The following is a 24,252-nucleotide window of genomic DNA, read 5'->3' as shown; positions in this document are numbered from 1 at the left end:
TTATGTGTTTAATCTCCAAGCGCACATTTCCGTTGTCAATCTGTGCCTTTGGCAAGAAAACAGGAAGTTCTGTTCTTTTGCTTCGCACTTCTTGGTGCTAAGAATTTCTTGTGTCTTCCAGACCTACCTTTGGGAAATGACAAGTGGAGTGGAGGAGATACCACCTGGGATTCTTAATAAAGAACATATCATCTTTGGCAACATTCAGGAGATTTATGACTTCCATAACAAGTAGGTTTTCCTAATGTGTCCAAGAAGGTTCACTGATTACAAAACAAAACAAAAATCCCCAAATCATTCTGTACATATATATAATGTGTGCTGAGAACTGGTACAGTAGTACTTGTAGAAAGGCATGGAGTTATGGATCCAAACCTGGGGAATACTGACTGTTTCCTTGTTTACGTCTTTGTAAAAATAATTAAAACTTTATTCAAACTTTGCTTATAGCTGATTAAAGACATGCAAGCCAGACTAGTAATACAATAAAAGCTGTTTTATCCGGCATGTTAGGGTAATGGGGGATGCTGGTAAGTGAAAAATGCCAGAAAACTAAGAGGGAGGGAGTTTGAGTGTGGGAGGGGGTGTGGGGCAGCAGGTTGCGGCACAGGAGGGAGTGCGGGGTGCCAGATCTGGGGGGCGCTCACCTCTGGCGGCTCCCGGCAAGCGGCAACCTGTTCTGGCTGCTCCTAGGTGGAGGCGCAGCAGATGGCTCTGCGCAGTGCCTCCACCTGCAAGCGCCGCCCCCACAGCTCCCATTGGCCGCAGTTCCCAGCCAATGGGAGCTGCGTTGCTAGCGCTTGGGCCAGGGGTGGGTCAGCAGCAGCATGCAGAGCCACCTGCTGTGCCTCCACCTAGGAGCAGCCAGGACAAGTCACCACTTGTGGGGAGGCACACGAGGTGAGCGCCTCCTGGATCCAGCACCCCACACCCCCTCCCAGGCCCCAAGCTCCCTCCCGAACCCAAACTCCCTCCCAGAGTCCACGCTCCACACCCCCTCCTGCTCCCCAACCCCCTGACGGCCTCACGCCAACCGGACTATAAACCGGCATTTCAATGAAGATCAGAAACGCCGGTTTATAGAGCTTTTCGGTTGGTGAAGTGTCGGATAAAACAGCTCTTACTGTAATACTATAAACATCTAAGTATCTCAGAGCACTGTACAAATATTAATGAATTAAGCTTCACGCCACTGTGAAGCAGGTATTGTTATCCCCATTTTGGGAAAAACCAGGCACCAAAAAGTTATGTAGTATTCCCTCAGTTTTAGAGATGGGAAAAATGGGGCCTAATTGCAGAGCATATTTACCGTATGTGTATCATCATAAAATTCTCCCTATTTAGAAGTTAAAAGCCCAGATCCCTGGTTCCATACTAGCCACGCAACACATATCTCAGGTTATAAACTGATTGATGTAAATCAGTGAGACACTTGTTATCAAATGAAGTTAATCAAAATTAGAGAAATAGAATCTCTATCCAGGTGGTCTCAAGAAGCAAAACAATCATTGTTATCATCTCGGAATAATTAGATTAATTTATTGTTAAAAGTCTGAGACTCTCTTGTACTCTTAGCCCACCTGGAACCCACTGAAGGTCTGCCAGATTTAATCATCCATGCCAAATTTGTCCAACCTGATAAAGATCTTCTCATATTACATGGATCAAACAGAGCATCAACAGTCTGGTCCTAAATCAGTGAAGTCAATGGGAACTTTGCCATTGATGTCATTGGCACAGAATCAAACCCTATCTGATTCAAGGACCTGATCTAGCCAAGTTGGATGAGAACAACAGACGGCTTGATCTGTAAATCCAATCACTTTACTGTATTGAGATGAAGTCAGTAAAGTCAACCATTTAAATAGAAGTCTGGAATCTTGCCTGTCAAACATATCATCTCTTGGAAAAGGCTGGAAACAGAAGGAATGGTCAATGGGAGATTAGGGCCTTGTCTATGCTGCCTCTTTACAGCGTTGCAACTTTCTCACTCAGGGGTGTGAAAAAACACACCCCTGAGTGCTGCAAGTTTCAGCACTGTAAGATGGCAGTGTAGACAGTGTCCCAGCGCTGGGAGCTACTCCCCTCATGGAGGTGTTTTTTTTTATTGCCGCAGCAGTGCTTTAACATTGCTAGTGAAGACATGCCCTAAGAAATACAGTAGCCAGTCCTACTGCCACCTATACTTACAGCTAACCTGTAGCTTCCCCTACATCAGGTTGGTACTATACCCTTTACATTAATCAGATTTGCATTCAGACTTATTCTTCCCTTAATGTATATGTGCATGCAATAGGAGTTATATACACAACACCCAAAGGACATTGGATCCCATAATTCCAATTCAAATCAAGTCTTCAAATTATACATCAAAAAGTGAGGCAATCTTAGAAGCAAACACATCAAAACAACACTTTGCAGTCCTAAGGAATTGTCTGCGCTTCAGTCAGATAAAGTGGAACTCGTGATATCTTAAACCAGTACAGAACATAAATAGATATGGTCCAACAGAGACCATATCGCTCATGGATTGTGCAGTTAGTTTTAAAATGAACCAGAATGGTAGATTCAAACTATTTGTATTACATGAAAAATGTCCTATACCTTGTGGATATAAACTACTAGACCACTTAAAATGCCCAAACTTCTTAGTGGAGATCTCCCTCCGCCCCCATTTGCTACTTACTTGAGCAATGAGGTTGTCTGGCTTTCACTCCAATTCCCGTTTCTCCCACCTGTTATGTTTGTTTTGCAGCGATTGATGTTTGTATCCAGGGGATCCTATAGGATTTGCTATTGTAGAACACAATAGTGCACAGCACATACAACTGTTTTCACACCCTCCTGTTCATTCTGTTCAGCAACCCTCATTGCAGCCAAGCATTGGACATGGCGTTCTCCAAAGCCAGAGGAGTAACTTGAGTGATGTGAAATTTTCCATCTTTCAGCAGAGGATGAACATCCCTTGCATTGCTGACCTAGGGCGTGAGTTTAGTCCCAAGGCCCTGGCTGATAACTTGAGACTCACCCTCAATTCATTGCCTAATTTAGCCTAAAATATTATAGAGGGATTGTGGTGTAGAGGACTTAATTCAGGATCAGAAGCCATAAACTTCTGAGCTCCTATCCTTGCTCTGCTATTGACACACTGTGTAGAGTTGGGTAAATCACTTAACTTCTCTGCCTTATTTTTCCATATGTAAAATAGGGATAATGCTACTCGAGGTGGTTGGGAATTTTTCAACAAAAGGTGTTTTTGACAGAAAATGCCAATTCATTGAAATTGAAACTTTTCATGGGAAATGGTTTTGATGAAACGTTCTTTGGGAAGATTTCTCAGGCTTCCGAGAGAGTGAGAAATGCTCCATAATAGCCCAGTGGTGAAAGTACTCATCTTTGACTTGCGAGATCCAGATTCAAGACCCTGCTTTGCCTGAATTAGAGCAAGGACTGGAATTTGGCGAGTGCTCTAATCACTGGGCTATTGGTTTTTTTGGGGTGGGTCTCTCTCTCTGTCTGTCTCTCTCTCTCTCTCTGTCTCTCCCTGTTTTGTCCTGATGCGCAATGGGAAAGTTTTTGAAATTTTCACAGATGGGAAGACTGTTTCCCGCCCCACTCTAAATATTATCTCCCTGACAAGGTTGCTGTGAAGATGAATTAGTTCATGCCTGCACAGCACTTCATTGCCTCTACAGCACTATCCCAGTGCTAAGGATTATCATCTTTTTATCTGTTGTTGAGCCATGGAGCAAACGTTTCAGATGGAGCAGTTGTGTTGAAAGAAAAAAAGCATCCATTGGCAGTAACACACTTTTTCGGTGGTCAGGCCATAAAACTCATTTGATTAGCTTTGTAACAAAGATACTTTTAAGAGTAATCCTAGCATGGCGCAGATATTCAGATATACGGAGTAACTAACTCTAGCTGTCTCTCACATTTTCAGCATTTTCCTGAAAGAACTAGAGAAATATGAACAACTGCCTGAAGACGTGGGTCACTGCTTTGTCACCTGGGTAATGAGGCTTCCTGCTTCACCATTTATTATCTCCTCAAACCCAAACAGAAGCAAGCTAGAGATTGGTGCAAATGATACTTTCCTAGTGATGAGTAGAGCTACATTGTGACTTGGAGTGCACATTCACACAGAGAAGTAAAGGGAACACAGCTCTATGCTGTCTCCCTGTTTTCTCCTTCCCTGCAGCAGAGTAAACTAGAGCCTTGACTCCCTCCCCTGCCCCCAGCTTTCTTGCACTCATTGGCCAACACAGCTGAGCCAGCCTGGGTGACAAGTGATATAGGCCAACAATAAATTACTACCTCCCCTGGGAGCAAAGGGGAAGTGTAGGGAGGGCATTGTGGCCCCATTCAGCACTCAGGTATCCAGAGTAGATGTTTGTGTAACGAACCCCTGAGCCATAATTCCTTCCCTGAGATGTTTCTGTGGCATCACAGTGGTGGACTGTGTCCTTGTGACAAAATGTAGCCCTTAACTCTGTAACAATTGCTTCAAGGCAGGAGTAAATATTTTCAGACATTGTTCATGATTTACCAACAAGCTGTTGTTAAATGGCCCATCTTCTGTAGGGGATTGGTCTGTGCAGAGTCTAACACTTACTCAGTACCCCAGAATAAAGCTGAAAACGTTTGCCCGAGCCTTGTCTCCGATGTTACCTGTAGATTTGTTAAAGAAAAGCATACAGGTTTAATATTTGGTGCACCTCGTATTCCTCAGCTGGAAGAACACAGTTTGCCTTTAATTGTTCTATTTAACTGCAAGACTCTCATTACAGTAAGAGGAATGGTTTACTGCATGTATTTATTCTGCTCAGTCTTAATGGGTGATTGTGGGAGCAGAGCAATAGCTTATCTTGCTTTTCCCTTGATGTTTGTTTTCACAGGCAGATAAATTTCAGATATATGTCACCTACTGCAAAAACAAGCCTGATTCCAGCCAGCTCATCCTGGAACATGCAGGGACTTTCTTTGATGTAAGCAACTCTTGACGTTCTCCATCAGAGCACACTCTCTGTCACATAATGGTTTCCCGCTGGATGATGTATATGTGCATTGTGTGATGTGCAGTCTTCATCACTGGGGAAAGTTGGTCCTAGTAGGGTTGAGCAATCCTTATGGGAACCTTCATCTGATTTTAGAATCAAATCACTTTAAGGTTCTGGATGGTTCAAATTTCCTCTGGTCTCCTGGTTCCAGTGACAAAATCGAAGAAGAGAATCTGAGCTCATATTTATACCTTGAAGTGCCAAAATCCAATAAGGGATCTCTTCTCACAACATTTCCAAGATAAGAAGCCAATCCTGCAAAAACTTACTAAACACTTGCCTAAACTTGACAGTAAGTGACCACATTGACTTCAACTGGACTGTGTCCAGTAGTAAAGTGCTAAGCCTGGTAATAAGTGTTTGCAGGATCCAGCCCCAGCTTTGAAGCCAGAGGTGGCTCAGATAAAACATACATGCGTTTGGATTCTTTATTTGAACTAAATGTGTTCACTGAACCTCTGGAGTATGGTCCATCTATCATCCATATTAACAATCTGTTTCTCCAGTCCTTTAGGGACCACTGTGGGTTGTCCTTAAAATTTTAAATACATCTCCTTTCCTAGACACTAAACATCGTCCGTTACAAATATAATCAGTCAGCAGGGTTCCTACTCATGCAGCTGGTACCATGGTAATAACTGTCTGAATCAACTCATGTGAACTCGTTATAGGCCATTAATTAAATTGTTTCAGTTAAACTCCGCATTTAGAGCTCTTAAGTGAACCAGAACAATGAAGAGCATAATATTCTCTTTTAAAAATAATTTGCTGTGGACCACATAGTGCTCTTTGTAAATTAGCAGCTCCTTTTCCGAAAAGTATATTTGACAGTTAAATAGTTTTACCAGCAGGTGGCACTTGAGCCTGTTTAATAGTTTAGAAGTGGCCTCCCTGGGACATGGAACATTTCAGCAGATTTACATGTTTATCAGGGTGTTCACACAGATTAAAAAGTATTTGCTCTGCTAAGCTTTTCCATCACAGCCGCATATGTTGACTGGAGACCTTTTGATAGTGCTTAATACTGCAAGTTAAAGTTTCAGCATATTGATGTTTTGCAGTGGCAAGTTCTGTTTTTATGTGGCCCAGGTAGGGATTCTACTATGCTGAAAAACAACTCAGTATGCAAAGGGAGAAAAAGGCCATGCCAGAAACCCTGAAGGATAAAAGGTCTCCATAGTCCCATACCTTGAAGTCATTTACACCACTGCAAAGTGGTTGTAAAATTTTCCCATTCTGATGTGGTTTGTGTTTACTTTGCAGTGGTGTAAATGACTGCACAAATTGCAGGGCAGTGGAGAATCAGGCCCTCAGTGTAATATGAAGGAAATTAAATTCATCGTTCCAATTCTTCTCAATGAGATTTGGACAATATCCAGCACATCTTGCTAAAGAGATACTCCCTGTAATGTAGCAGAGGGGTAGCCGTGTTAGTCTGAATCTGTAAAAAGCAACAGAGGGTCCTGTGGCACCTTGAAGACTTCTGTTAGTCTTAAAGGTGCTACAGGACCCTCTGTTACTCCCTGTAATAATAATCTTCCATGTGCATAGTATCTCTGAGGATTCCAAAGCACTGCACAAAGTTTGCAAACACTGGATTCACTCCAGAAATGAAATGCAACCACCAATGGGAGGAAAGTAGCAGTAAAGGACCTCATTGAACACCCATTTAAGTCAATGGGAATCTTTCCATTTCAAAGATCTTTCCCTAAATGCACATGGCATTGCTAATCATCAGCGTAGGACAGGCAGCAAGGGAGACTGCCATATCAACTCTGAAACTACAGGAAGAATTTAGGGAGTTAGAATATGGTTACGCAAATTGGAATTTGGTTGGGACACTGGAACCAGCACCCTTATTCTTTTGAAAATAGCAGTGAATTCTAACAGCCACAACTTACTTGATTAACCAAACTCCTACACTTCTTATATCTGTTCTTCTGTAATACCTAACTGTGTATACCACAGCATTATAACTGTGTGTATTTTCTTCATCCAGTAGCTTCAGAGCTCACTGATGTCTAATGGACTCGTTAATTTTTTATGACACTTATTTAATGAAATATATTCTCCACAATCACCAGATATAATTGTGGCTAGTCATACAGGCCAGATCCCCAGCTAGTGAAATCAGCATGGCTTTGAAGTCATTGGAGTTATGCAAGTTCACACCAGCTGAGGATCTGGGACATAGATAAGAAACATTTGATCCCTATTTCTCTCTTCTATCTGCCTCGTGGACTGTTCCTCTGAATCTGGTGTAATTTAAACAATAATAGTGCTTTCTTATTTAAACTATCATGAGCAAGTTCTCCTTCTGGGAGTGTTGGAGCATGTCAAGGAAAATTTGGCCAGAGCATAGACAGGCTGGGTGTCCAAGAGGATACAGAGAAAGTACAGAACAGGGAGGATCTGGTTCAAACACTGGCCATATTCTTCCCCTGACTTGAAATCTTTTTCTTTCAATCTTAGAAAAAGCTCAGTGTGTTAGTATAGAGCTGCCCCCAGGCACCTTTGACTTGCGTGACCAGCATGCACACAGCACAACATGGTAAGGTTCACTGACCTTGGCAGTGTTATAGGGATTCATATTTCCACATGGATGGAGTGTTCTTGAACAATTTCTCCAATGAACTAGAGGCAAGTTTTTCTTCCTCAGGAAGCAGCCGGAATCCCTGTATCTCCTTAGTTGATTCTTCAAGAGATATAGTACTGCAAGTTCATATAGTGCTTTCCAGCATCCAAGTGTTTTACAAAAGATCCCACTTTACAGATGTATCTGAAATCTTTTATGTCCCATAGGCAGTATCACATAGCAGTAACTGCTCAGGATGCAGCTCCACACTCTTGTCCTTGTATGGATGGCAGTTTTGTGTGTCCTGGCTAAAACTCCTGACTGACTAGTTAGAGACTTTGAAACCTACCACCATTCAGCTTGTGTCCACCCAGCAATTTTGCTGCCCTCATAACTATATTTGCACAACACACCTCGCCTGCTTTCTATGTGTTTTTGTATCAGTGCATCAGTCACTGGGTGAGATGCTGTTCTTCACCTATTAGAGATGCAGCACAGAACGCGGAGCCCAGAGGAAGAGGGGAGGAGACTTTAAGCCCGGTCCTGGGCTTCTCCACAATCCCAAGCGTAACTGTCTTAATCAACCCTGGATGGCAGCACTGCCCAGAATCTCTACAGTGCCATGTTCTGTGATCCCACTCCCCATATGCCCTTCCTGCCTTCACGCCAATGCCGCGTGTGTCTCCTATGCCAGGCTGTGTGAAGGAGTCCTCTGGAGGCTGCCTTGCAGCTGTCTGCCTCCATGCCTATGCTAGGGAAATCCTCCCTCGGTAGGAACTGAGACTTTTAGGACCCCTCCGGTTCACTCTGGCCTTATTCAGTGTAGAAGGGCTGGGCAGGTGTGAAGATTTCACCGTTTCTGAGCAGCTATCCCATAGTGCATCAGCAGGGGCTAGTGTGCCTAGTGAACATTCACCAGCAGCACATAAGGCAATGCATTCTGGAGTGTCCTGCACCAAGAGTTGGGACACAGGAAGGATGAAAAACTTAGTTACACAGACAGTACAAAAAGAAGTGTGCTGAACTGGTTCCAGGAAAAGAATCACGTGCCAGCCGGTACACAGGTTGTGTTACGGGATGGGCAAATACCATGGGTGGGGAAGAGGAGGGGTCAGAGTACATTGTTCTTTAGCTATATCCTCAGCTGGCAGAATGCTTCTTGGGGCTATTACCAACTGGAGCAAGTTAGTGCAGCGTCCTGGCTGGCTCTCACCTGACCCATGGCTAGGGGCCAAGAGGAGAATAAGGGAGAGCTATAACTGGATCTGTGATGGCCCCTCCCCTTCCCCTGTTATGCTGAAGCATAGAATCTGGCCCAGGGTATCCTGGAGGTTATTAAGTGAGTAAACGCTCCAGAATGTGAAGAATTATGATAAAGGCCCACCCCAGACATGACATTAATGCAGGATTTAATGTTAAGAGTCTGATTTAAACCCTCACAACTAAGGAAAAACAGTTTACATGACAATAAATACATCCTAAGGCAAAACCTGTGTTGTTTACTCAACAGAGTCCTAGCTGGAGTGATTGCACAGAGCTCTCCCTATTTACAGACCAGAAGAGAACACTAAATAACCCTGTGGTATATTGCTGTCCTTCATGAAACCACATTATTCTTTGTATGTGAACTAAAAACTAGTTAAAGTAAGAACTCCCGGGCTAAAATTAGTTATGGGTGGTTCCATCTGGTATTGGGTAAAAGGTTTTTTATGCCTGTATTTAACAGCATCTTGTTTTCGCCTCCTGTAGGAAATTCAACAAAGGCACGGCCTGGCCAACTCTATCTCCTCCTATTTAATCAAGCCTGTCCAGAGGATCACCAAATACCAGCTTTTACTGAAGGTACAGTAACGATCTAGTCTGATTAGCCACATTGTTCAGATGGGGTACAAAGGGTCACAGAGAGAGTCAGTAACTTGACTGGCAGACACAGTAGCCTGGAGCCACAAGATATGGGGGTCTAGCACTGGTCACATTAGGTTCAATTAGAAGCCTCGCTGTAAGCCTGTGCAGGGGAGTTAGTGAGTGTAACGACCCTTCTTACTCTCCTTTGGGAGCTAACTGCATGGCCAGACCCTACTTGAGGGGTTGAGCAGCTGCTGCAGCTGGGCCCCCCTTCCACATAGGTGGCAGGGAATGGAGAGGGGGGCCCAGGAGTTGGCTCACCCCTCACTTGCTGACACAATGACCAGTGCCGCTGATCTGATGCTGAGGTGGAAATAAGTTGGGCCGGGAAAAGAGCTGTAAATCAGAATTGACTCAGTAAGAAGAGGAGGAATGATCCAGTGGTTAGCGAGACCTAAATTCAAGTCATTGCTGCAACAGTCTTCTTGTGTAATCTTGGACAATTGGAGTTAGGCATCATAAACACCTTTAAAAATCAGTTACTAGTCTCAGTTCCTTGTCTGTAAAATGGGGATAATAGCACTTCCTACCTCACAGGGGTGTTGTGTTATGTTACAGATTGTGAGGCACACAGATGCTATGGTAATGTGGGCCAAATAAGTACCTAAGATATAGTGTGAAACGCTGCCATGCTGATCTGCTAGTGGCTTACACACCTTTTGTACAGGTGTAAATGACTGCACAATGAATGAAGGCAGTGGAGAAGTCGGCACACCCAGAACATGTGTCTTGTAAAATGGTATGGAAATCATAAATGAATATGATAATGCCTCTAGCAAATTCAAGCCAATTTCTCAACTGTATTTCTGCCCAAGAGGTTCTTTTACCAATGCATTGAAATGACCAAGTTTTTATAAATGCACACCATGAGGTTAAGTATCATATATTAAAGAAAATCTTTTCCTGTGTGTTAATAACATAAGCAATTAAACTGGTAAAAATTGCAAAGCTCCAATTTACTCTTCACCATTAATGCTGTTTATTTACTGTTTGCATTTCATCCATCTCAGTCAGTGGAAATAAGAGTCAGTTTCTCTTGTGTTTATAGTCACTTTCATTTACTGGGTATTATACACTATGCAGTGCTGCAGTATTCAGGCTTCCTACACTGCAGGGTAGAGCTCTCAATTCACTTTCAATGTGGATGGTGATACCTACAAATTAACTCTGTCACCAGCTCACTCTCTGAAACATTTATACCATCAACTTACATTTGAGGGTGATCCCAATCCCAAGAGGACCCAAGGGGGCAAGGAGAGGGAGACTAATCTAACTCTTACTGAAATCAATGGGAAAATTCCTATTGACTTTGATGGCAGTTGGATCAGTCACAGGTGGGTACAGAAATAAGGAGAGCTTTAATAGTGGGGAATAACTGTGATAGAAAGGAGACAGGAAAATGAAATATTTAATTGTAAAAGTAGGTAGGGGAGAAAGACTGAAATGGAAAAGAGAAACATCTTGGAGAAAGAGTGTTTTGGAGAGAAAAATGCAAAGGATGAAGAACTTCTGAGGGGGAGTCATGCGGTACATTACAAGTGACAGAAGAAAAGATGCATGAAGAGGAAAAGTAGACACAATGAGACTGATTCTCCACAGGAACTGAGTTCTGAACATCCAATCTAGCCCTAAGAAGAGAAAAAGGAAAGAAAGGGAAAATCCAAGGGAGATAGGAGTGTTTTCTTATACAGTAAGTTTGCTTTCTGGAACACTCTGGTCAGATGTTTTAATGACAGTTCAGCTGTTTCTAACAATAGCAAACATCTGGATGTTTTCCTGGGTTTGGATGGGGACCCCTAGCCAACATCTGCTTCTTCTTGTACACTGGATTTCAGCTTAATTTTTTCTTTGAAATGTTGACAGGTACAGCACAGGAATACTTACACACAAATAAAAGACTCATTAGACTAATTTTAAAATTAACAATGGGAACATGTTCTATTGATCTTGGATTTTGCAAATTTTTGCAAATTGATCAGACAGTATCCACTTAAAAACTAATAAACAATAGGAGAGTCTTAAGTAAGACATGGAAGGTAATTATCCCACTTTGTTTGGCACAGGTGCGGCCTCAGCTGTGTCCAGTTCTGGTTGCCACACGTTAGGAAAGATCGGGACAAATTGGAGACCGTCCTGAAAATAGCTACAAAAATGAGAAAAGCTTTAGAAAACCTGACCTGTGAGGAAAGGTTAAAAAATGGACATGTTTAGTCTAGAGAAGAGAAGACTGATGGGGAACCCCGATAACAGTCTTCAAATATATTAAGGGTTGTTATAAAGAGCACAGTGATGAATTGTTGTCTATGTCCACTGAAGATAGGACAAGAATTAATAGGCTTCATCTGCAGCAAGGGAGTTTTAGGCTAGATATTAGAAAAAACTTTCTAACTATAAGGATAGTTAAGCATTGGAATAGATTACCAAGGAAGACTGTGGATTCCCCGTTATTGAAGGTTTTTCAGAATAGGTTAGATCAGGGGTTGGCAACGTTCGGCACACGGCTGGCCAGGGTAAGCACCCTGGCGGGCCGGGCCAGTTTTATTTACCTGCTGACGCAGCAGGTTCGGCCGATCGCAGCCCCCCCTGGCCGCAGTTCGCCGTCCCGGCCAATGGGGGCGGCGAGAAGCCGTGGCCAGCACATCGCTCACCCGTGCCGCTTCTCGCCGCCCCCATTGGCCCAGGACAGTGAACTGCGGCCAGTGGGGGCCACGATCGGCCAAACCTGCCGCGTCAGCAGGTAAATAAAACTGGCCAGGCCCGCCAGGGTGCTTACCCTGGCGAGCCGCGTGACGAACGTTGCTGACCCATGGGTTAGATGGATGGTCCTGTTTCAGCTCAGGAGGCTGGACTAAATGATCTCTGGGGTCCTTTCCAGCACTACATTGCTATGATTCTAAACAAAATATATGCAGGGAAAATCTCACTAGAAATAGAGACAATATTTTAGGCCCTCTCTATAGATGACATTTGCATCCATTTAGTTAAACTGGTTCAATTAAACTGACTTAGTTAAATCAGTGCAAACTCCTGTGTAGACACTCTTATTTTGGTTTCAGGGTGATCTATTTTGTTGAACCTTAAACTAGTTCTCAATCAACTTAATCCAGGTTTACGATATATGAGTGTCCACATGGCCTTTGATGCAATTAAACTTCATCCATTTTAAAGCTCACCTTTAATTAACCTGTTGCAGCGTTGCATGGAGACAAGGCTTTAGGCTGGGAAATGTAATCTGAATGTAAGTGAGTGTATATTATTCTGCCTGTAAAGAAGTTAATCATATATGGCCTGCATTTCTTCTTAGGAACTCTTAACCTGTTGTGAAGAAGGCAAAGGAGAACTCAAAGATGGCCTGGAAGTGATGCTCAGTGTCCCCAAGAAAGCCAACGACGCCATGCATGTCAGCATGCTGGAAGGTAGCAGATTCTCAACATCATGAGGGGGAACGCTATGCAGGAATGAATCCTGGGGTGTCCTGTTGCCTAGAATTTGCGGTGACAGATTTGTGATTGCTGACTGCCCATTGCTCTCAGATGCTTCCCTGCTCCTCATGAGATGTCTCAGAAATGCTTGTCGCACCTGGAAAATGAGAGGACCAAAAGCAGAAATGCCCAATTACTACAAGAGAATCCGTTCCCGTGAGAATCAAGAGCTATGCACAGTTTTTCTAAGGCTTGCACAAGCATCTAGGAGGGTTTTAATTGAACCTAAACTCTAAACTGATAGAGCCCAATTTTGATGTCATGCCAGTTGTACACTAATAAAGCTCCATCGTCTCCAGTGGAATTACTCTCGAACCACATTGGTGTGAGATCAGAAAGGTCCACTGGGGTTTGCCTACCTTTGGTTACAATGACCATATTATGATAAGCTAAGCTAAAATGCTCTGAATTGCCACATGGTACAGGGTTCATCATTAAAGTCTTTACTATGTAATTTACAAGTAATTAAGATGCACAGTAGTCGATATATTGCTGCCCTATATAGAGTTGTCACCATTAAAATCTTTACAGTGTTTCCCCTTGCCTAATTAATAATATCACGCACAGGGCCGACTCCAGCATTTCTGCTGCCCCAAGCAAAAAAAAAAAGCTGCAATCGCGATCGGCGGCGGCAATTGGGAAGGAAAAAAAAAGCCGCGATCAGCGGCGGCAGTTCAGCGGCAGGTCCTTCGCTCCTAGAGGGAGTGAGGGACCTGCCGCCCCCGAATTGCCGCAGGTGCCGCCCTTCTCCCTTGGCCGCCCCAAGCGCCTGCTTGTTAAGCTGGTGCCTGGAGCCGGCTCTGATCACGCACAATTGCAATGGAAAGCAGTAAAGGTACATATAGAACAGCAATATAGGTACATTTCACCCAATATATATGACATACTAGGTACCACAGAAACAATTAAATCCAAAGCAACAGAGAATAAAGTGAACAATGTTCTGACTGTGACAGTGCCTTTCCATTAATATCCATTCAAGAATTAGTTGCATAATAAAGCATGTGACTCTATGTTCCTATTCTTTCCTAACACTGTAATCCTCTGAACAGTGAAAACCCTGCTTTGTTGATCATTGGGGATATTGGTTCCAGGAACAAAACTGGATAAAATGTTCTGTTGTGTTTCATTTAGGCTTTGATGAAAACCTGGATGTTCAGGGAGAGCTCATCCTTCAGGATTCCTTTCAAGTGTGGGATCCCAAGTCTCTCATTCGAAAAGGCCGCGAGAGACACTTGTTTCTCTTTGAAATCTCTTTGGTTTTTAGCAAAGAGATCAAAGATTCTTCAGGACACACTAAATATGTTTACAAGAACAAACTACTGGTAGGTCTACCAGAATGAGATATTCTGGGGTTGAGTTTTTTGTAGGTAGAGATGGAAGGGAAGGCTTATTTGTCTCTGCATTAAGTTTGGAATACTTATGCATTCTGGAACCCCATGCTCAGACCTCGTCGGGGCTCACTGAGCCCTGCTATATCTGAAAAAGCAAAGCTCAGAGCATTTCCGGAAAGATTAAAGATGACAGTGTGCATGGTGGTTGGGGTAGTGGCAATGGCGTTCATCTGAACTGATCAAACACCTCTCACTTGCCATCCCTTATGGCTTCGTTTTCAGTTTATTTTATCAGTGTACAACATGCCAGAGGAGCTGAGCTCCCACCCCAGTGTAAAACTTCTTGAAACCAGGAGGCTTCATAATGTATGGTCTCCAATCATCTCTCCTTCTCACTAGACCTCAGAACTGGGAGTGACAGAGCACGTCGAAGGAGATCCCTGTAAGTTTGCCTTGTGGTCCGGACGGACACCATCCTCAGACAACAAAACAGTGCTGAAAGTGAGTCTTTTGAGCTTGTTTTCTTTACCTGCAAAACATTAAATTCCCAACTGGGCACTGGGAGTGCTAAGTGAAAGGTCAGATTTTTTTCTCTGGAAGCATGCCTGTAGTTCTCATTGGAGTCACGGTCAATTCTGCCTGCATCTTGGGGCAGAATTTGGTTCTAATATATAACCTGGCTCAAGGGGGTCAATTATGCAGCTGGTCAGCCCACTGCAGTCCTCTTCCTATTACAGTCTGTGTGTTGAGCCGCTGCAGAATCTAACTCAGGGTGATTCTGAGTTTGGATTTGTATTTACATTGGGGACTGTAATTGCTTCAGTTGATTGCCGTGGATTCGTTGACAATAGTGCTTTTCTTCAGACCCACAGAGCTGACAATCATTTTGCTGATTGAATTCTTAAAAAAGAACTCACACTAGATATTTTGTTTGAGAAATACCGGCTGTGCACTGATAACCTGTTTCCTCACCACAGAGCATTTTGTATTTCTTGTATTAAATATACATCCAGAGATTAACTGCTCTCATGTTGCTTGTTGAATTTATTAGGTAGGTATGGCAAAAATACTCTTCCAATTCTGCTGGGTTTACCAGGTATTCCAGCTGCTGTGAGAATACAGAACCAACAATGAAACAGTCAATCGTGTGTTAACATAAACAAATCATGACTCTTTAACATAGGAGACATGTCAAGAATATTATAATGTGCCTATCGTTTTGCCTTTTGGAACTTCAGGCATCCAGTATTGAAACAAAACAGGAATGGATCAAAAATATCCGGGAAGTCATTCAGGAGAGGATTATCCATTTGAAAGGAGCTTTGAAGGAGCCAATCCAGCTCCCCAAGACACCAGCAAAGCAGAGAAATAACAGTAAAAGGTAACCTCAGTGATTCCATAGACAACCCTCCTGTTTGGAACTTGAATCTCTGTTCGAGCTGTTTCCTTCAGCAGTGCAGGTTTGCTCAGATTAGTTTGTTGAATAGAAATTCTAAAAATAGCTTCAACTGTTTGAGTAAAAAAAATATATGATTGGTCAAGCTGTCCTAAGCAAACGATCCTGGGCCAGATCCTCACATTGTGTAAATCCATGAAATCAGTGGAGCTTTGCTGTATCATACCAGGCAAGTGTCAGTCAGCTTTTTACAGGATTAATTTAGAATTTTTACTATAACCAACCACAGTTTTCACAGACAAACTTTGCTTTTTTCGACCGTGAAATAGAGGAAAAAATGTAACGAAAACCTTTTCTGTGGAAACCAATCAGACATTTTCAAATTAAAAATATTCAGCTCTGCCAAACCACTAGAGAGATGTATAACATATAATGAATTAACTGCTGGACCAGAATGAAAATTATCCATTGACTCCAAGGATATTTCTCTTGCTGACCCCACCTGAAGAGGAGTCTATTTTTTCCTAACAAACAAGTGGCTGCATATTCTTTTTTCTTGTTCGATTTTATGTATCGTGACAATAAAAATAATAAGTGGTCCTAACAGTATATGAATGGACTTCAGAATTTCAGTGTTACCATCAATGACAGATAATAAGAAATAATAACAGGACTTTTGTGAACAACAGTGTGGAGTACTTGGTTAGAAAAAATGATATAAAATGGATCGTTCCTTTTGTTGCGTTAACTAAGGCTCCAATCTTGCATTGGGATCCATTAGAACAGACCCCATGAGCCCATACACAGTCAGTCTGTCTATCTGAAGTACTTATAGGGCCCCCATTTGAGCAACTCTCAATCTTAAATGTATTTATTTTCATAACACCCCTGAGAAGTAGGCCAATGCTTTGATCCCCATTTTACAGATGGAGAACTCAGGCACAGAGAGACTAAGACCCAGATTTTTAAAGGTGCTTAAGTGTTGCGCCACTTAGTGTTGCAACATCTAACTGATTTAGGAGCCTAAGCCTCATTTTCAAAAGTGAATTAGACATTTAGGAGCGTAAGAGTCATTGAAAGTCAGTGGGACTTAGGCTTCTCAGTGTCTAAGTCACTTCTGCAATGTTGAGTGGAGCAACACTGAAATACCTTTAAAAATCTGGACCCAAATGACTTGCCTACAGTTTCACAGGAAATCTGTGGCAGAGCAGGAAATTGAACCACAGGCTACCCCCTAAACAGTGGAGCATCCTTGCCCTCATGGTTTTTCATTGGCTTATGGATGGGTTTGCTCTCATAGATCCCAATGAAAGAGTGAGACCTTTGTTTGCAACATCAAAGTCCTGCCAGACGTAACAGGCTGCTTGTATTCCTTGTATACTAATTTCAGTAAAGAAATTCTTAAAAAGAGGGAGAGAGAGGTTCAAAAGAAAATAATTTCAAGAGGGAAGAAAATACCCTATGCCAGCAGACTGATGAGGTAATATATATATATGAATATATATATATTCATTTATTGTTTTAGTTTTACAATCCTGTCATTATTATACTAGTTTTAAACCCCCCAAAATGTGGATTACAGTGAGACTGCAGAAATGCCCCTTCACTTCAGTGTCGCGAAGAGCAATGCTATAATTTGGATGGCTGGTTTTAGTTAAGTGAGAAATCTAACTGGAGTGGAATATCTGCCTTACCACCCTCATTAGAGAACTATTTCTAGGAGCAAGGACCTTAGTTGCTGTAAATATGGACACAAAGGCCATTCCTATTCCAGCAATAAACGTGGTGATTATATGCAGAATTCTAACCCTACAGCAGAGGTGACATCATTTTAAATTACACAGTGTGTAATAATATGAGCTCCATCAGTTGGGTAATCTTAGCACAAATCCTGCCCTAATGTGCTGAATTGGCAGTTCTCAAATCCACCTATGAATTTTTGCACTTCCCAAGGCTGGTGCTTTAAGTAAACAGGGGTGTTTTCTCGTTGTCTCCTTGCAGAGATGGAGTAGATGATGCAGACAGCCAAGGAGATGGGAGCAGTCAGCCGGATACCATTTCCATTGCATCCAGGACCTCACAGAACACAGTGGACAGTGACAAGGTAGGATCTACCCCTGAATATGCACTGCAGCTAACTCTTCCCAGGAGAATTTAGGGTAAAAGCAGAATAGAAAGAGTGACAAAGAGACTAACCCTTTATGGAGGTTCTTTAGCTGTATTACACTTGGGAACCCCTTTGCTGAGATATTAAAAATCTGGCTATTCTTGTGCTTCTCCTCAGTATTGCTGTGGTACGTAGTTTGTCCCTCTTGTTGCTGGTTCTGAGCTGCAGCATCTGATCTGGGTGTTAAAACTTAGAAGTTGAGTAGGCTATGAAAAATCACAGCTCAGAGCAACATTTTTCTTATTAGCACTGTCCCGGAGTGAGCCAGATTGTGAATTACCAGACAGTTGGTTATCTTCTGTAATTACCATATTAGTGCCAAAAACTAGTCTATTGGAGGGACCATGGGTGCACACACAGCAATTAATATAACAACACTGAAATGCAAGCTGCCCCCCCATTCCATTGTGTAATCATGAGAGGCTGGGAGGCCTTCTCCTTCCAGATATTGTGATTCTGGAATCCATTCCTTCTCGACATATGGTGGAACACATCTGTGGCACCCTTGAGGCTCATTGGATTCCATTTTAATGTTGTATGTTGCTCTCTGTGTGTGTCTTATTGTTTTATTTATTGAACAATCCGAGGATTTGGCTGTTTAGGGGCTCCATTACTGCTATGAGGATTGACTTGGGTATGTTGCCCTAATTCCTCCAACTGTGATCTTTGGCCATATTTCCAGTTGCCCAGAAGTCTTTGTGCAGGAGCACTGATTCAACAGTGATGTATTGTTAATAACAATAATTTATTCCATTTAACATAGTTGAGTTTTTCATATCCACCAAGAGTATTTATGCTTTTGCACCTGTTTGGTTTTGAAACCTATGTAAACTTGCAAAATAATGAACTTTCCAGGATCACCTATGGTATATGTGCTCATCAGGGTTTTTATCATGCTGCCAGTGGCACTGAGTAGAAAGTGTTCTTGCAATTACAAGACTTGTATCTGTGATTGTCAGACTCACCAATGAGCTCCAATGTAGCTGTCTTTGAGAGCTGAACTCAGAAATAGGAATGAATTGTAAATGAATAACCTTTAAAAGCCCCCAAGATAATATGTTATTGAAACATGCCTTTAAGGTAAACATGTTATTACTTTCTTGTTCCACCAATAACCTAAACAAAATGTTGGTGTGATCTGTATATGTCCCAAAAGCCACTGAAACTAGGTGAATACCTTGTTGGATGCTGGAAAATACATTTTCACTTCTGTGATTTACACTGACTTATTCTGCATTTCTGTATTGTTCACCTCTGTTATTCCTGATAAATGTTCTGATTCAGCAAAGCGCTTGAGCACGTGCTTAACTTTAACCATGTAACCTAAATCCTGTTGATTTCAATGTGACTTAGCCTTATGCTTACTGTTAAGAGCATGGATAAGTGCTTTGCTGAACAGGAATAGACATAAGCATATCCTTAAAGCTAAGTGTGTACTCAAGTGTTTTGGTGAATCAGACCTATAGACCCAAAGTCAAATTCTGCTAAAATAGGGCCCTTGACATCAATGGCACTAATTGTGGGAGTAGGGTGAGGAGAATTTAGCCTTCACAGTGCTGCACTGTATAACTCACCGTTTCACCTCAGAATCATCTCTTCACGTTTCTATACACTAATGCTTTAAAGACTGAAGTCTTGATCCTGCCTCTGGATCCGCTGTCAGGGGCCCCTAATGCTAGCAGATCCCAAAGCAGTCCTGGGACCTAACAGAATACAGTACTTCTTTCATTAACTTCTTCTAAACACAAAACCATTTTCTGGATATTTGGGGGATTTTACTCTGGGGCCTTGAAGAGATATTGGCTCCTCATGTGTGGTGCTTATCTTCCAGGAGAATTAGAGTGAGGCCTCTTTGTGATGGGAAGTGGTTTCTCTTCTCAGACTGACCAACAGTAAATGAGGATGAGAAGCCCCGGTGGGCCAGCCTATATTCCACCCTGGTCCCGAGGCCTGCCAGGGATATCAGCTGGCGGCTCCTTCATGGAGCCGTGAGCTCGGGCGTGTACTTGGCGCGGTTTACCCCTGTCCCAGACACCTGTCCTTTCTGCGGCGTGAGGGAGACCCTGGCTCACATTTACTTGGAGTGCACCAAGTTGCAGCCCCTACACCGGCCCCTCACCAATATTATGTTGCGTTTTTGGTTGCACTTTTCCCCTCACCTTCTCATTTACGCACTCCCTATCCGTGGCCCCACTAAGTCACGGGACCTCCTGGTCAGCTTCCTCTTGGCCCTGGCTAAACTGACCATTTATAGAACCAGGGAGAGGAGGTTGGCTGATGGAGGCTCCTGTGACAGTGTGGCCTGTTTCTGGTCCTCTGTCCGTTCATGTATCTGGGCAGAGTTCCTCTGGGCGCCATCCACTGGCTCCCTTGACACCTTCGAGGAGCAGTGGGCGCTGTCCGCGGTTCTCTGCTCAATGTCCCCGTCAGGTTCCCTTATTTTGACCCTTTGACTGCACTCCTGTCCCTGTTTTTACATTAGTTGTCCCCCGTAATCATTTGAGTTTCAGGCCCTCTGGATCCTCCCCTTAGGCTGTGGGGGGACCCTTTAGCAGTGAGCGGGCTTATGCCTGCCCACTTCCTGAAGCCCCATAGGTACAGACAGTAAAACAGTAAAACAGTAAATGATCAGAGAGCTTGTGGGCAGATCTCAGAAAAGCTGCAGCTGCACTCCACAGCTCAGGTTCTTGGCACAGCTGGTAGCACTTGAGTAAACTCTGCAACATATGCAGCATAATGACTTCATGTGCTGCAGATAACAGCACTGCTCAGGCACCAATGTGTAATGAATCTGTGATCTGTAAATAATGGATTCAATTACTATCCAACTCCAGTTAGTGGAGTTACCGTGGTGTAAGTGAAATCAGATTCAGGTGTTGAGATTTGTCCCAAATGTAGCCCTCCGTTCTGTGACCTCAGTGAAACCTCTCTCCAGGTGCCCCCATGGGATTAAATCCAGAAGAAATCGGGGAGAGGCTCCCCCTTTGAAAACAATCCACTATCTCTTCACAGAAACCTCTTTTACAAATACATGCAAAGCCACTTCAAAGTGTTAGCAACATGTCAGCCAGTCCAGGGGAAGATCAATTTGCACTTGGAACATTTATATATTAACTCGACATTAGAAACAATTTTTAAGTAACATTAAGGTTGCCACAATCTTCTCAAAGCAAGGAAATTCAAAGCTAAAGTCAACATACTTTCTCCTTTCTTTAACTCTGGCCATTATGCCTGGGGATTATCCGGGCACAATTGAATGTTAGGGGAAATGAATGGTATGCATCATTTTGGGCTAAAACAGCCACAGAGATTTTTGAGTTTCAGCAGTGCCAACAACTCTCTAAAACTTGTATTTGATCACACCCCTTCAGCCACACTCATTTATTTCAAATCTTTTCAAAAACAAAACTCTCCTGGTTGACAGTAAGTTTCATTCTTCTCAGATGTCAAGCTTCAGCCTTGGAGCAAATTTTGTACAGCTACACTTTAAACTCCTGAGAGGGGGCGGGAGGTGTTGAGTAGAAATACTGACACAGCTGTTACTCCAGTAGCCTGAACAGGAATTTTCATTGTCTCTGACTGTAGATTAATTAAACAGTAAATTTTAGCAGAGGCGGTAGTGTGGTGTGGTGTCCAGGGCACTGAACTAAGGGAAAGAAGAACTGGGCTCTAATCCTGTTCTGTCACTGACCTGCTGTGTGTCCTTAGATAAGTGACTTCACTTCTCTACACCTGTCTCCTCAACTTCTCTACACCTGTCTCCTCACATCCTTTGTCGGTTTTGTTTTTTTTAATTGTAAGCTCTTCAGGCCAGATATTGTCTCTCACTATGTGTTTGCCCAGCACTTGGGACCTGGATCTCAGCTGAAGACTTTAGGCAGCACTATAATATAAAGTAATAATAATGACCTTCACATCTTATAGGCCCAGGCCCTTATTCAGGAAATATGTGCCTAACTTTAGCAGTGTTGCTGAGTCTCATAATGTGTGTTGTTTTCCTTAAAGCCCCAACTCCTGCTTGAGTAACTTCCTGAATCTGGGCCCTGGTCCTTAATACTTTTAATGTTTTTTTAATAATTTTTCTTTTTCTTTGATTTTATCCTAGAAGCCACCAGGATTGGTCCTGCATTGAGCAGGGGGTTGGACTAGATGACCTCCTGAGGTCCCTTCCAACGCTGATATTCTGTGATTCATAAAAGTAGTGATAGTGACTATCTCTAGACTACAAAATACTTCATCTTTTACTATATGCTATGTAGCAAAAAGCTTGCATTTGAAATTGGATTATGATCCCACTTCGTTATAAAAAGAAAGAAAAAGAATATATACAATGTTAAAACAACAGGTTTTTTTGTAAAACCTGTATTTTTAAAAAACACTTTTTTCTCCATTTGAGAAAATGTTTTATATGAGAGTAGGTACTCTGTACTGTACATGGAATTGAAAGGAAAATAGAAACAACAGGCATGAGTAATATTATAGCAAATAAAAACCTCTGTAAATGCTTGAGTCAGGACCTGTGAGATCTACTATACCAAAATTAGTTTATTACCCTCTACAAAGTAAACCAGTTCTCTACTTTTGGCCTGTACAGTAAACATTCTTCAACACACTAGACAAAAACTTCACTCGGGATGAAATCCTTGGCCCATTTAAGTCAGTGGCAAAGCTCCCACCCTCTGTGTATAGACACATGGCTTGAGGGACCCACACAAAGAAGATGCTAACGTGAAAGACATTCCAACTTGTTTAGATCTATTGGCTTTGCGAGCTCGCTATTTTTAAAGATGTTGGTCTGATTCCTACTGATTTATCTTCTATTTTCTTTGGAGGTTTCTGGGGAGAGCAGTCCTCCTCCCATACATGTTGTTTTTGGATCTGAAAAAAAAGCTCTGAAATGTGAACTGGAAAGTTTAGACACTGTAAAAATATACAGCGAATACTGTATATCTTCATTTAGAAAATGGCCTCAATCCCCATTTCAGAGGAATCATAATACTGAGGTCTTGACCTCTGCCATCTGTACCTGGGTACTATATAAATAATAATCAAAGTAACAATAATTGTTCTATTGAAGTTGATTATTATAAGATGCTCATTTTTAATAATGGTCATTAACAATTGGAACAATTTATCTCAGAACATGGTGGATTCTCATTCTCCATCACTTGACATCTTTAAATTAAGATTGAATATCCTTCTCAAAGAGATGCTATTGCTCAAATAGAAGTCATGGCTTGATTCAGGAATTACTGGGTGAGGTTCTATGGCCTGTGTCATGCAGGAGATTACACTAACGGCTTGTCTACATGGCACCAGCAAAGCGCATTAGAGGGGTGAGATTTGTAAAGTGTTCTAATGTACTATGTGCAAACTGTCCAGTGTAGACCTTACTGGTGTGCTCTGAAAGGTATCTAGTTCAAATTAACGAGTGGGACTACATTAATGCAAATTAGGTACTTTTCAGAGCGTGCCAACAGTGTTTACACAGGGCAGTTAGAGTGCTTTGCAAATCCTACCTCTCTAGTGTGCTTTGTCAGCACCATATAGACAAGCCTGAGATGATCATAATGGTCCCTTCTTCCTATGGCATCTATGAATCTGTAAATATGAAGAGTCCACTGATCCTTTTCCTAGGATTAGAGGTCTTAACCTTGGTTTTTCTGTCAAATTCCCATTCATGTAACTATGTTTTGCTTACATAACTTCTCACTATAGATACAGAATTTTCCCTGTCAGTGAATGGCCCCCTCATGGCCTCAGGGTAGCCATACAAATCTCCCCACTTGGTTCCTCAGATAAACTCCAGATGGGCTTTCTGTGGTCAAAAATACCCCTCTTTGGGGTCTGAGGTTTATTAACATAAAAATAAACTCCAAATAAAATTCCAGCCCCAAATTAAAGTCTAACAAGAGTCCACACAAAACAAAAGTTTCTCTTCCTACTCCCAGGCCTTCCTGCCTGGGGTCTTTCCTACTTTTGCAGGCCACTTCAAGGCCCCACCAGACTGATATGCTGCCCTGGCAATGAGCGATGAGGAATCACTCCCAAAGGAGGAGGAGGAGAAGCCATGTACCTCGTAGTCAGGGAGGATCACAGCCACCACTCCCAGGAGGAAACGTAGGGTAGCAGTGGTTGGTGACTCTCTTCTGAGGGGGATGGAGGCACCCATCTGTCACCCTGGCATGGCATGGGAGGTTTGCTGCCTGCCAGGGGCCCGTATCTGAGATGTTATGGAGGGATTGTTGAGGATCATCCGGCTCTGTGACTACTACCCCACGCTGTTCATCCATGTGGGCACTAATGATACCGTGAGGCATAACCCTAAGCAGA

At 42.7% G+C, this 24,252-nt stretch overlaps 1 protein-coding gene across 3 annotated transcripts in view; it reads left to right on the top strand.

The window, feature by feature from the left end:
- Nucleotides 1-24,252, top strand: part of KALRN (kalirin RhoGEF kinase) — a 732,870-nt gene that overhangs the window by 515,051 nt on the left and 193,567 nt on the right. For all 3 annotated transcript variants that reach the window (XM_054043354.1, XM_054043355.1, XM_054043353.1), the window contains exons 25-33: nucleotides 122-231; nucleotides 3,944-4,013; nucleotides 4,899-4,988; nucleotides 9,385-9,477; nucleotides 12,845-12,956; nucleotides 14,157-14,347; nucleotides 14,756-14,857; nucleotides 15,595-15,737; nucleotides 17,754-17,856. In XM_054043354.1, coding sequence (XP_053899329.1) covers nucleotides 122-231; nucleotides 3,944-4,013; nucleotides 4,899-4,988; nucleotides 9,385-9,477; nucleotides 12,845-12,956; nucleotides 14,157-14,347; nucleotides 14,756-14,857; nucleotides 15,595-15,737; nucleotides 17,754-17,856 — 1,014 coding nt within the window. The remainder of the gene's footprint in view (nucleotides 1-121; nucleotides 232-3,943; nucleotides 4,014-4,898; nucleotides 4,989-9,384; nucleotides 9,478-12,844; nucleotides 12,957-14,156; nucleotides 14,348-14,755; nucleotides 14,858-15,594; nucleotides 15,738-17,753; nucleotides 17,857-24,252) is intronic.

Source organism: Malaclemys terrapin, chromosome 11 (genome assembly GCF_027887155.1).
Source record: "Malaclemys terrapin pileata isolate rMalTer1 chromosome 11, rMalTer1.hap1, whole genome shotgun sequence".
NCBI classification, from domain to species: domain Eukaryota; kingdom Metazoa; phylum Chordata; order Testudines; family Emydidae; genus Malaclemys; species Malaclemys terrapin.
Note: the sequence above shows the minus strand (reverse complement) of the source record. Positions and strands in the feature narration are given on the sequence as shown.